This window comes from Lissotriton helveticus, chromosome 1_1 (assembly GCF_964261635.1).
Source record: "Lissotriton helveticus chromosome 1_1, aLisHel1.1, whole genome shotgun sequence".
In the NCBI taxonomy this organism is placed as follows: Eukaryota; Metazoa; Chordata; class Amphibia; order Caudata; family Salamandridae; genus Lissotriton; species Lissotriton helveticus.
The window spans coordinates 1,097,599,763-1,097,613,116 of NC_136057.1; the positions used below are offsets into that span (position 1 = coordinate 1,097,599,763).

Below are 13,354 nucleotides of genomic sequence, written 5' to 3' on the forward strand. Positions count from 1 at the left end.
GTGTTAGGAAAGTGCCGTCCGATTCCAAAAGGTCATCTCCTAGTGCAGCGCATGTGCGCTGGGCTAGGCGCGACCTAAGAATGCACAATAGGTTCAGTGTATACTGCTCAACAAAGTATCACAACAAAGCTTTTATCAAATGTCAACAAATGGCATATTGTTGAGGTCCACCCAGTTTTAGAATAAGGAATTCTACCTAGTATAATTGTGTATTATTAGCGGCAATGTACAAAAGAGTGTCATAAAAGGAACCACCCCTCTCTTTATTATACATTTGCAGATGTTAAGTCTTCTTTTAAAGCAGGGTTGGAGAAGTTACTTTGGGACACATTGAAGGCCCTAAAGCACAGTCAGCTGTATGTGGAAGTAATACTGGAACAGGTATCTCATACAAATGATGGACACCTTGTTCAGCCCTTTGTGTTCCTGAGTCAGTGGAGGAGGCAATCCAACTGTCCCGAAGTGGGCACTTCTTGTCCCTGGGAGCAATTAGAGAGCAGATCACAACTCCACCTTCTTCACAGGAAGACAGAAAGCAGACGTTTCCTCTCTTTTTTCAAGGTCTGAAACTGCTATGGTGTGCTGATGTTGTGGGACCATTTTAAGGCATGTTCAAATCAGTGACATTCACCATTCATAACTCTACAGAATTTCCACCAAAAGCCACCCAGTTTCATAGCACTACCTGTTCTTGCTTACGTGCAAACTATCAAAGAAACCTTTATCCACAATTGCAGGAGTGAGAGCTCCTATTCTCAGCCCAGAGATTTCCCTATGCAAATCCTGAATGACCCCCTCTTCCTCATCTGGGAACAGGTTTCTCTCCTATTGCGAATATAAAGAGATGTCTAACAGAGGCCGCTCTTTTGAAAGGCTTCTGTCAACTAAAATTCAACTTTGCATTGAGGTGTGAAAAGCCAGATATAAGTTTGGTCCTTTTTAACCCTATCTGTTCATGTCTATTCCCAAATACCCCATCGTAAATTAAGCGGGCAGTAATTATTCTTTTAGACACTCAGCTAGGTGAGCTCTTTCTATTGATCTCTAGCAGACAAACCGTTTTTTTCTCGCCACACAAGGGTACTATTTAATGCACTGGAGGGAAGGGAACTAGCAGCACTGATTAATTTACGACTGACACATTCAAGCAAGACAAAGTATGCTTTTAAAAGAAATCTTTCTGATATTGGTATCAAAAATCTACCTTTACGTTTGGAACTGATTTTTGATAGATAATTTAAAAGGAATGCTGTGTCATGTTTTAGCTATTTACCAGCCAAATTGTAAAATAACACTTAAACAACTAAGGAGTGAAATATCACTTTTATGAATACAGCTAAAACCTCATTGTTTAGCTTTTCAATTTAGGGAGATACTTTTCTTTAACTTTTAGCATGTTCCACTTTTAAATATTACAGGAGACTTATCACTTGTATATAAGTCGTTTTTTTTCTACGTGACCAATAAATTTCCTCCGTAAAGGAGCCAGTCTGCCAAGCCACAATAATGAGCCTGATGTCATGATTTTGTATTAATGCATGTGCATGACGTAAAGGTACAGGACAACCTATCTTGGCAGTTTTATTTCATATTATTGGAATAGACCACATACACTGTGAGAATGAATGTCAGAGTCACAGAGTCACAGTAAACCGAGCCAACATACTAGGAAAATCAACTCAAAAAAGGCAAAATGATCAAGGCAGAACACACCGAAAAGGTAAGGAAGAAGACATTATGGCTCACAAAGCAATATGAGTTCAAATCTAGGGTTTACTAAGAAACCAGTAAATATGGTGGCACTGCAATGCAATCTGTGCTGCTGAGGAGCAGGTATCATATTGGAAATCCCTAAGGACCTTCTTAAACGTCAATTCTATTAAAAAATGTTAAAGAATCAGATTGAGAAATGTATAATAAGGTGACTATTAGCTTTAACATATTGTATTTTAAAATGATCTTGAATCTCAGACAATATAGGGAAATTGGTTGGCTCACCTGGGTGTCTTGATAGCCTATAATTCAATCAGTATAAAATAGCTCTAAACAGCCACTACCTATGTTATCTTTTTTAGGGTCACCTTCCTTTCTCGATATTGCTGAAATCTGGAGTGCATTAAATCAGAAAAAATGAGATGTCTCTGTGCTCTGGAAAAGGAACTATTTTGCAAATTTTCATTTTTTGTAGTTTCTTGGTAGATTTGGGAATTGTACAGCTACTAGTATCTTCAAACAATATTACTTCAGAGATGGTAACATGGGATCAAAATAGAGACTCTTAAAATATGATAAAAGGGGCTCATTACGATGGTGGAACGATTGCCACCGCCGGGCCGTCATAATGAGAATTACCCACCTCTATATTAGGATGGCGGTGGGTATCGCGGCAGATACAAAGTCCGTCTGCCGCTTTTCTGCCTGTGGCAATCGTTAGGTTTGCCTACTGGGCAGAACTGGGCCACTAATATGGTGGTGGTGCCTAGCAGGCACCGTCCGCCATATTAGGATGTTAGTGTTGGTATTGTAGATGCCGGCAGGGATTGGCTTTGGGGGCCTGTTGCGGGCCCCCTCTTTGGAGGTGTTTGGGGGGTGTACTAGGGGGGTACCCATGGTACCCCACAGCAGTTTCATGCACCAAGTGGCAGGCACCGCGTGGTGCCTGCCACGTAGTGCAGTGTAATGCAGTGCATGCTCTTTTATCATTGCGGACGGTGCTGCAGCCAGCCGCACCATCCGCAATGGTAAAAGTCCAGGATTCGCCCGCCAGTGTGGCGGGCGCATCCTAATTGGGCTGGTGGGACCGCCGCACGATTGGTGGGAGGTCCCATCACCTTTCCCCCTGATAGACACAACCCTTGCCTTTTGCGAAATGAGTCAAAACCCAACTTGGGAGTTGAAAACGTATTAATGGTTTGTGACTGAAATTCCGTTCACTAACAATTAGTAAATAGGATCATGATTCAGTATATGGAAATGACACCCTAAACTGGCCCCGTCTCAATACTGAATAGGTAACCATTTGTAACCCTATATTTTGATTCTGAGAATCTTTTCAAAATCATAATATGGGTTTAGTGCATATCCAAACAAGGGTTTATGCAGTCTTAAATGCTGAATTTTAGTGATTCCATATGTTAAATTATTCACTCCAGCAAGGTTTTCTTGTGGGTTACATGATAGTAACGAATTCAAATGTCAAGCACTGATATTTACTAAAATGTTATTCTAAAGTGAGAGAATATTGTGGGACAATAGTTTGAAATATGAGGATGAGAGGAAGATATATGGATATTTTTGATATAAATATGTAAGACTCGTTGCTAAAGGCTAGTAAATTGATATTGTTAGTTGAATTTATGACTAAGGAATGTTTTCCAAACATTAGGTTGGAAAGTTAAAGCCCCAGGGCTAACGAGGAGTATCCATAGAAACATTTTTCCTTGAAAGAATAAATTAAGATTTTGTATGGTGAGATTTTGTTATAATTGCTTCTACCTACTTTTTAATAAAATATTAATGTATCCTGTTTTATGAAAGCCACATTTCATTTGCTACTGGAATCAATTAACATTTGTGACGTAAAGGTGATAATAGGCAAACACTAATAACATCACCAGTGCATCTGCATAGTAATATCTCAAATATTTCTTACCATATGCCAGCCTGGATACAGGTAGTCTGTGCCAACAAACTCAAAATAGTGAGCAAATCCTTCTTTCAGCCAAACATCTTCCCACCAAACCGGAGTCACGAGATCTCCAAACCACTAAAAAAACAAAACCCAGTTATTTTACATATTGTCGTGGTGGAGACATTTCATTGCAAAGAGTGTTAATACATTTGGTAGCTGAACTTGAAACTAATAAAATATTTCTCAGGTCAAATTGCCAGATAGCCGAAGTCAGTAAAATCTTGCAATTAATACTCAAAATCTAAAAACAATACTGAAATATGTTTGCTAACTACGGAAGACCAAACAGTTTGCTCATTGAATCTTAGTACCTTTATGAGTGAGTCAATTTAGAATTAACCTATCATAATGTGGTAAGTCATACAATGCATATTGTTTCATGTTTTATTCTTGGTTGTTGCTCCTTTTTTAGTTGATCTGTTACCTCACACTAAAAAGACTTAAATCAATACTTTCTTACACTATGCGCCTAACAAGTGAACCATTCTCACTAGCAATAATGCACGGTCCATTGGCATGCACGGTAATGGGTAATTCACAATAATATATAGATCACTCCGGTAGATTCTGTCTAAGTAGAATCATCAAATAATCAGGGCAGCCCTGCCTTGTACCCCTATTTACCTTGATTTTACCAGCTTGTTTGGCATTGATTATTACTTGGGCCGATGCTCCCTCATAGATGTTATGAAGCATCTTGATAATTGAGGCTGGAAAACCAAATTGACAGAGAGAGTAGAATAGTGCTGCCCAATTCACCAAGTCAAACACTTTTTCTGCGTCCATCATTAATATACAGGCTGGGGTCAAATTTGTATTAAAATAGTCCAATGCCTGGATTAAGAATTCGGTGTTTGCTACCATATAACGTCCTGCGATAAACCCTGACTGGTCTTAGGGGATGACCTCCTGGGCAGCGAGGACAAATCTTTTGGCCCATATTTTCATAAGGATTTTATAATCCGAATTTAATAGGCTAATTGGCCTGTATGAATTAACATCGTATTGATTTTTATCTTTTTTGATAAAACATATAATTGTAGATTCCTTAAACTCAGCAGGGACGTGGCCACCTAATCTAACATAATTATATAAAATTTTCAAGGGAGTTGCTAATTCTTTAAAAAAAAACGTATAAAACTCAATTGGGAATCCGTCCTGGCCGAAAGCCTTTCCCCCTGAGGTTGCCTTTATACAATCTTGTATTTCTGGGGTATTTATTTCAAGAGTGATTTGGTTGACCCGGTTTCTGGAGATTTTGGGGATTTCTATATTTGCAAAATAGTCCTGGATCATTACTTCCTCTACCTGATATTCCGTAGAGTAGATTTTTTCAAAATGATCCAGAAAAATCCTAGAGATCTTGTCTCTATCCTCCTCCTCCAACCCACTCTGAGGATCACGAATTTTCACTATCAGTGATGACTCCTGCCTTTTTCTTGTAGAGTTAGCTAGTAATTTTCCCACCAACTGGCTGTCTTCATAGACCTTTTGTTGGAAGGCTTTTGAACTATTAATCTCTTCCGCAATAAAAAAATCCCGAAGAAGAGTTTTAGCCTGCTCTAGTTTGCTCGAATGATGTTGGAGCTGCAAGGTATATTTCCTCTCTATGTCTGACTGAAGCTTGGCTATTTTTAACTTTCTTTCGTTTGCCTTAGCGCTAGTATATGCGATAATCTGGGCGCATGCTGTTGCTTTAAATCCGCCCCAGACAGAGAAGGGTTCAGCTGCCCGTTGTCCCTGTTGCTCTTTACTTTTTTTATTGAGCCTCTAGTAGTAAAGATTAGGGACAACGTTGCTATTCTGCCCCCTATCATCGGTATGTCCAAATTAAAGTTGTTTGCCGATGATATTATTTTATATTTAATACCTAAAAAAGAAAATATTGAAAACCTAATGAGAGAGTTTAATAACTACGAAAAGATAGGGGGTTATAAAGTAAATACTAAAAAAACTGAGGTCCTTACATTAAACACTGATCTCCATTTTCTCCCTATTGATCTGCAGGCCCAAGCTGCAAGGAGCGACCCAATTAGATACCTGGGCATATTTGTGACCACCGAATACGATATGCTTTGTTCTATGAATTACATTAGAATGAAGAACAAAATTCGGAATCTTTTAGATCAATGGCTCCTTCTCCCATTATCAGTTATAGGTAGGGTATCATTGATTAAGATGTCGGTGCTTCCATTGCTCATATTTCTGTTCAGTAATGTTCCCATTAAAATTAATTTCGCTTTTTTTTAAAGAACTCGAAACAATGTTGAGAGGTTTTATATGGGGCAATAAAGCTTCGAGAGTCAAACTTCCAGTATTACAACTTCCAGTTGAACAAGGAGGTTTAGCCCTACCCCATTTAAGGACCTATTATGAAGCTGCATTTTTTTATATATTGGCAGGATTATTGAGGAGTAATCAGACAAGAGACAATTTTTTTCTTACAAGAATGTTACAAGAGGCAGGTTCCCAAATTCCAGTTTTTTTAAAAATTGCAAAGCTCCCAAAGAGGTCAAGATATAAGACGTTAAGAGAATATGCCTCAAGAATGTCACTCCTTTTTAAAAAACATGGTACTGATGGCTCTCATTATTTGTTTATTTAAATGTACTCAAATAGGCCTCCCACTAAGTTTGAATCATATTAAAATCTGGGAACGTTGTGGGCTCCATGAGTTGAGACATATGATAGTCCTAAACAGGGTAATTAGCTGGCAGGAGGTAGTTGCTAGAACTAATGGTCCATTGCGCCCGACCTTAGTTTGAATATATGCAGATTTTCTATTTTATTGGAAATGTGACAAGTGGCCTGCTTAATGCTCCTAATGCTATACTAACAGCCCTCTATGGTGGAAAGAGCAAAGGTATCGGATATTGGTACAAGATGCTTCATTGCTCAAATCAAAATGTATTAGTAGATAGACATCTTTAGAAAATAAATATCTCTACACAATGCAATTTTTCCACAAAGGATTGGGAGGTCATTTGTCAGTTGGGGAATAGATCTTTACGTGCTGCCAACTATAAAAGGATGTCTTTTCTATCTCGCTGGTTAGCGTATTATACACCGGAGGCTTTGGAAAAAATGTACCCTGAAGTTGAGAATAAATGCTTCAGATGTATGGCTAGTAGCCAGGGTGGATGGAATCATATTTTTTTTACTTGCCGGCAGTTAGAAACTTTCTGGAAGGGAATATTTGCCGATATCGAACTGGCTATTGGGAAATCTTTTTTACCAGCAGCAGAAGTAGCCCTGTTCGGTATATGCAGAGATAGGAGCGGGCTTAATAAAGCAGAAGAAGTATTTATATTTATATCTTGTGCAGTTGCTCGTTCCTTCATACTTCAAAATTGGAAGTCCCGCGAGATCCCATCACATATAAACTGGTTTAATAAAATGAGGAGAACATGTTTTTTTTAAAAGGCTTATGCTGGCAGAGTGGGAGCCATTGGGAGATTTGAGAGGAACTGGAAATATTTTGAGAATCTAGAAGAAATGAAGGGAGGATGATTTGTGAAGAAAATCGAGAGTAGATGATTTTTAATATTCTAGGACATCTGCACTTATTAGCACTTTCTTCTTACATCAGCTTGCACTATGCACTTTTTAAGATGGTACTTTTTTGTACTCTTTGCACTTTACTCTTTGCACTTTTGCACCAGCACTTTATTGCAGTTTTGCAAGCTCTTGCAGATGCACTTTATAAAATTGCATATTTTGCACATGTCTTGGAAATCTTAATGATGTAGTAGACTGTTTTTTTCTCATCTCGATGAACCTCCCTTTTTATCTTTGTACATCGTTTTATCTTTTTATCTCTTGTCTGTTATTTAAGAAATCTATTGAAAACGTGTTGTTATTGAAATCTAAAGTGTAACATGTTTTGTACCTTTGGTTTACCTATTGCTCTATTCAATAACAAATTTTAAAAAATTAAAAAAATAATCAGGGCAGGATTGTCTTAAATTCAAAATTTAACAACAATATGACTGATTACACCTTAATCAAATTAAGATCCAAAAGATACAACCATATACCATTTTCCAAATTTGTGAGTATTCTAATTCCAGATGCTAATGTTAGAGATCAACCTCTATACCCTCTCTATTTAATGAGTGTGTTGGGAGGAGAAGCAAATTGGAAATGCAAATCTTCTAACACCAGCTCCGCAAAAATTGATGTACTTGATGGCCAAAAATCGGGTAAGCAGCTTAGTCAGTCATTAAAAATGCAGGGAAGATACTGGTGCCATTCAAAGTAAATACACTTCTTAATATAGGTGTTTGACAAAGGTAATTGGAATTAGCTTTTGAAAGATGTTGGTTTACAATTGGAAATGTGTTCCACAAAAGTGTGAAGATCAACTTTTAAATGATATATGGTTTACTAATTTAGGACCCTCACACGGCATTCCTGAGAACATTTTCTGGAACTGCTGTAAGATAGAAAAGGACTGGATATGCTGTCTGTGACTTGGGAAAATCCCTAAACTACTGCACCTACTACCCCCGGTGCTCAGAAGTAAGACGTGAACTCCAAGTGGTCCATGGACTCCAAGTTTATTCCAAGGGCTGACCTCCTGTGTGCCTACTGGGACACAACAAGCTGCATGAGGCCTTTTCCTGGAAACTGCCAGTTGACCAGTGGCAACTGGAATTTGACCTGGACTTTTATAGCAGCTTCTACCCTGAGGGTCTTTAAGTATCCCTTGAGGGCCTTAGAAGTGTTCACCTATGGTTGTCTGGGCCCAAAATGAAGTTTGGAAACGTTTGAAAAACGTTTCCTCCAGATCTCCAGACTTTACACAAAATGTATCCAACCTGCAGTTCCGCAGCATGTGATTGCATTTCAGCTTGTCCTGCATGGATATTGATGCACCACCAAAAAAATACAACTAAGTCTCTTTCCACGTTGAACTTCTCAACCAAAACCTTAAAAGCCTCAGCAGGACCAACCTGCTTTGCATACCTGACCTTCAGCTCTATGGTGGCAGCCACAAATTCAGCTTTGTCCCACATGGAAAAGATCAAATTCTTCAGAAAAATAACAAAGTCTTTTTGTGTAGTGGGACTTTGAATTTATTTTTCTCGTCTACTTCTAGGCTTCAGCAGGACAAATGCACTTAATGTATCCAACCAGGGCTCCATTGCAGTCAGCCTCAAATTGTGCCTAGAGCACGGTCTACCATGATCATTGACTACAATTGACTCTTTGTGTTCTTTCACTTAAATCTTTAAAAATTCATTTCTCCGGTTCCCCTTATTGGTTTTTTGTCATCTTGTGGGCATTTTGCTTATTATATTTTTCTATATTCTCATAAATGTTAGTGTTTTTTAATTGTAGTGTATCTTTGACTTTTTAACTGTGTTGGTACTTCTAAATGCTGTACATATTTACATTCATTTAAGCCTGTCTGCTCTGCACCGTAGCTACTAGGCGTTGAGCTCAGCTTTAGACTACTGAAATCCAAAACAGAACCTAACATGGCTGTGACTTTATTAGCTGTGGTGGACTTCCATTCACCCCAAGAAATAATCATTTTTCGTACAGTCTATGGGACTACGAGATGGGAAAAAATAGAAAAGAGCACTAGAAGGCTAAAAATGCAAAAATGTAAAACCTTGGAAGCATGAGTACACTAGAGTATGAGATGGAGAAAGTAATTACTTTCTCCAGTTCAGGTAGCAAACTGCATGCCCATTGCACATATAAAACTTATGGTTACTACCAAATCAGTAGTTCTTGCACAATGAACTGGCCATAAGGTAGCATGTGATCTAAAACTTAGATCAGTGTATATTTTTTTAGATCTTGAAAAGTTCAAGGGCTTAGTTAGTCGTGCATGGTTTATAACCTGTGAACTCCTTCAAACTTTCTTGGGGAGGGAAAGGACGGTTAGACATCCCTGCCAAGTACCAATCATAAGAGGTTAGCATACACATCACTGCACTAAAATGCATTAGTACACAATTATAGTGCCCCAACCACCCCATGAGTGAGCTCTATGAGAAACTGCAGTAAAACAACCATTGCCCTGGCAATGAGAGCACTGTGTGGAGAGAGATTCAGTTTCGCTCGAGTTCGGTGAAAGATGCTCTGCGCGGGGGGGGGGGGGGGGGAGGTGGCTGGCACCATCCCAAGAAAAAACTGGCAGAAGTAAGGGACCTGTAGTGGTTAATAAATATTGCCAGGGCTATTGGGGTCGTCAGATGTTTTCAGAGTTTATTTCATGGCTGGCTACCTATGTCTGATAATAGGTTAAATATGAAGGGTACACTGAGGAGAGCAGGGCTAGTCCGTTTTCCACTCTGCACTCCTTTTAGTGATACCTTCCTAAAACGTGACTTGTTACATGCGCGTCCAAGCTCCTGCTGCCGCAAATGCAATATGTAGAGGCTTCGTCGCGCTCTCCAAGGTACAATTCAGAATCTAACAATTGTTAGAGCTGACGGCTTCCGAACTGCGGGGAACCCAATTGAGTCTCGGCGTGGGCTCAACATCCTATGTTCCAGGGAAATCATTTAATCTCCCCGTGCCTCAAAGAATGGATGTGGCTTCGTATAATGTAACGGATGCTCATGTGAAGAATAGCCCATTTTCTGGGACACTCTTAATGAGGGTGTTTCTCTAATGATTACAGTCCTTTTATTACGCAGGCGAGTTGTGTCTGGAAAACAAGCAACCTTTTTTGCCCCTAAAAATTAACTCATATTGTGACAATGTAAAGAGGACTTAAATACTTGGCTGTTGATGCTAAACTCCTGTTTACAAGACCCTAGTACTATAGGGCCAGATGTATCAAGATACCATTTTGCGATTCTCAAATAGCGATTTTTAAGGAATCGCTATTTCAGAAGTGCAAAATGGTATGTATGTAGAAAATAGCTATTTGTTAGCGATTTCTTAAAATTCCTTAATTGCGATTAGCAAATTGCTAATCGCAATTAAGGAATATTTTCCGATTCATTTCTATGGGCCAGGAGGCCCATAGGAATGAATGTGAAATTATTGTCAATTTGCGATTAGCAATTTGCTAATCGCAAATTGATAATAATTTCAAGGGTGCAAGGGTGTCTTAAGGACACCCTGCTGCACCCCTGAATTTGACATTTGTGCGCATATGGCGCACATACATGCCCTAAGGGCATGTATGAGCGTCATATGGCACCTTTAGAATTTGAAAAAAGTGCATTTTGAGAAGAATTCGCCAATTACCACCAACTACAAGTTGGTGGTAATTTGCGAATTCTTAGTCAATAATCGCAACACTGAAATGCTTAATACATTTCAATTAATAAATCGCAATTTGCCATTTCTTAAAAGCCTCGCAATATTAAGGAATCTCAAAATTTGCGATTCCTTAATATTGCGAGGCTTTTTGCATGATACATTCCAAATCCCGTTTTTTTGTCGCAAACGCTGCTATTTTGCGAATCCAAGCGTTTACGACAAAAAAACGGATGATACATCTGCCCCATAGTGTACAGAGACTCCAAAGGGGGAAGGAAGATCAGCGAACAAGTATTACTGGTACAAAGTGACAGTATTAACACGTTGTTTCTCATCTTTATTCTGATATTTACACTGAAACAATGCACCAAGCAGAGTTAGGCTTTTGATAATGCCCCGTGAATTCACAAGTTACAGAAAAACGATTTAAAAAACTCACTTAGACAAACAACTGCCCAATGAACCAAGAGCCACAAAAAACCACCCTTTAATCTCATTTAGCAAATTACACAACCCCTTTAAAAGCAACAAAGATTGTCCAAAAGGAATAGACCGACAACAGAATGGGCATCCATAGTGGGCTGGAGACCTCTTTTAACAAGTAGAACACCAACATGGAGCTCAAGTGATCAGGGACGCAACCAATGAGGTACATGGCGCATTAATCCCAGGTCACACCAAAAAGGACAGGTGGAAGTGCAAAGAAACTGAAAGGAACAGGTAGGCAGTGGCGCAGCATAGCAAAAATACACTAAATCATAACAGTATAAGTAATCTTGTCCTGACGAAAGGGACACAGGTCACACCTTGAACCGCAGACAGGATTACCCCCTCCCCTCCTCCCCAGCTCAACCCTGTGTGTAACCAGAAACAGAATCGAATCGTGGCGGGTATAGTAGGGAATAGTGACTTGTCTATTTATAGTGCCACGAGGCCCCACACTGACTGAGAAAGCACTTTGCCTATTCAAGCCATTAACTGTAATACACACAGGGGTCGATTCCGATCCGGTAAAATAATCCGGCGTACGAATCGTATCCGGAGCCGTTTCCGTACGACTCGTACAGACGCCGTACGACCGGACGATTCCGATCCCGATCGGCCGACCCGTACGCGAATCGTACGGTACACGTCGATTCGTACGGAAAAGCGCACGATCACCTACACACCGTACAGCGCGTACCCCCCATGATCGCAGGGGTACGCGGCGTACCCCTCTGGTCATGCGGGGTACGTGCCGTACACCCAGCGTACATGGGGTACGTGCCGTACACCCACTGTACATGGGGTACGGTGCGTACCCCATGTACGCTGGGTGTACGGCACGTACCCCGCATGACCAGAGGGGTACGCCGCATACCCCTGCGATCATGGGGGGTACGTGCCGTACCCGGGGGGGGGGCGTTCCGTACCTGTTTCGGCGCGAACTCTGCGTTTACGACTGTTTTCGGCTCCCATAGGAAAAGGGTCGTACGGCGCGTACCAGACACGAATCGTACTTGCTGGGTCGTAAAAACGTGCCGCGATGTCGCGTACAGCGGGTTCCGAGTGAGATTCGTATGGAGATTTGAGTCGTACGGAGTCCTGTACGACTCGTACGGAGTTCGGCACCTAGTACGGATCGTACTTCATCGTACGTACGGGACGTCTACGGATACGATTCGTACGGGGAAAAAACTCTCCGTACGACCATTCGGAGCGCATTTTACCGGATCGGAATCGACACCACAGTGAATGATGAGTGTCACTCAAAGTGTCACGTGTGTCTGTAGAATGTCACTCCCTGCTACACTGAAATCATGGCAATGTCGCACATAAGCAAACTGAAAACGTAGCAACTATGGGGAGGGGGTTGTGTGTGTGTGTGTTTGTTTTGTCTCGGAATTGAAAGGGTGGCATACTGCTGGTACTAGGTGCTTAGATGCATAGATTTTTTAAATTCGTGGGCCAGACATAGGATACCAAAATGTAAAGAAAAAGTGTGCAAGATATAAAAATGTACAATTTCAAAATACTTCAATTGCAGTAGAAAACATCGGGGCAAACACAAAGTACCATGTGATTGATTGAAAGTAACCTCTTGAGGGCATAAAAGCATGCAAGGGGTCAGAACAATACCCAGAAGGAGCACCCGCACAGCACAAGGATGATTCAAAGGCAGGCTCTGCAGCCTAGCCGAAGCTACACAGACAAGGCACCCAAGTTAACAGAGACTACAAAGCACACACAAGGCATCCAAACTAACCAACACTACACACAAGACATCCACGCTAATGCTACACAGACACAGAATCAGCCTTTCGGACTACATACCGTAGACAGCCAGACTAACAGGAATTACTGACACTAAAAAACTATAAGTGAGAGAACACATTGAAGGCATTCAGGGAATAGACTACAGATGAAAGACATACAGGTGAACAGGAACTACAA

The 13,354-nt window shown here is 40.4% G+C and overlaps 1 protein-coding gene across 1 annotated transcript in view; it reads right to left on the reverse strand.

The window, feature by feature from the left end:
- TRHDE (thyrotropin releasing hormone degrading enzyme) overlaps positions 1-13,354 on the reverse strand; it is a 2,026,389-nt gene that overhangs the window by 1,096,256 nt on the left and 916,779 nt on the right. Inside the window, exon 5 of the mRNA XM_078678167.1 lies at positions 3,653-3,766. Coding sequence (XP_078534293.1) covers positions 3,653-3,766 — 114 coding nt within the window. The remainder of the gene's footprint in view (positions 1-3,652; positions 3,767-13,354) is intronic.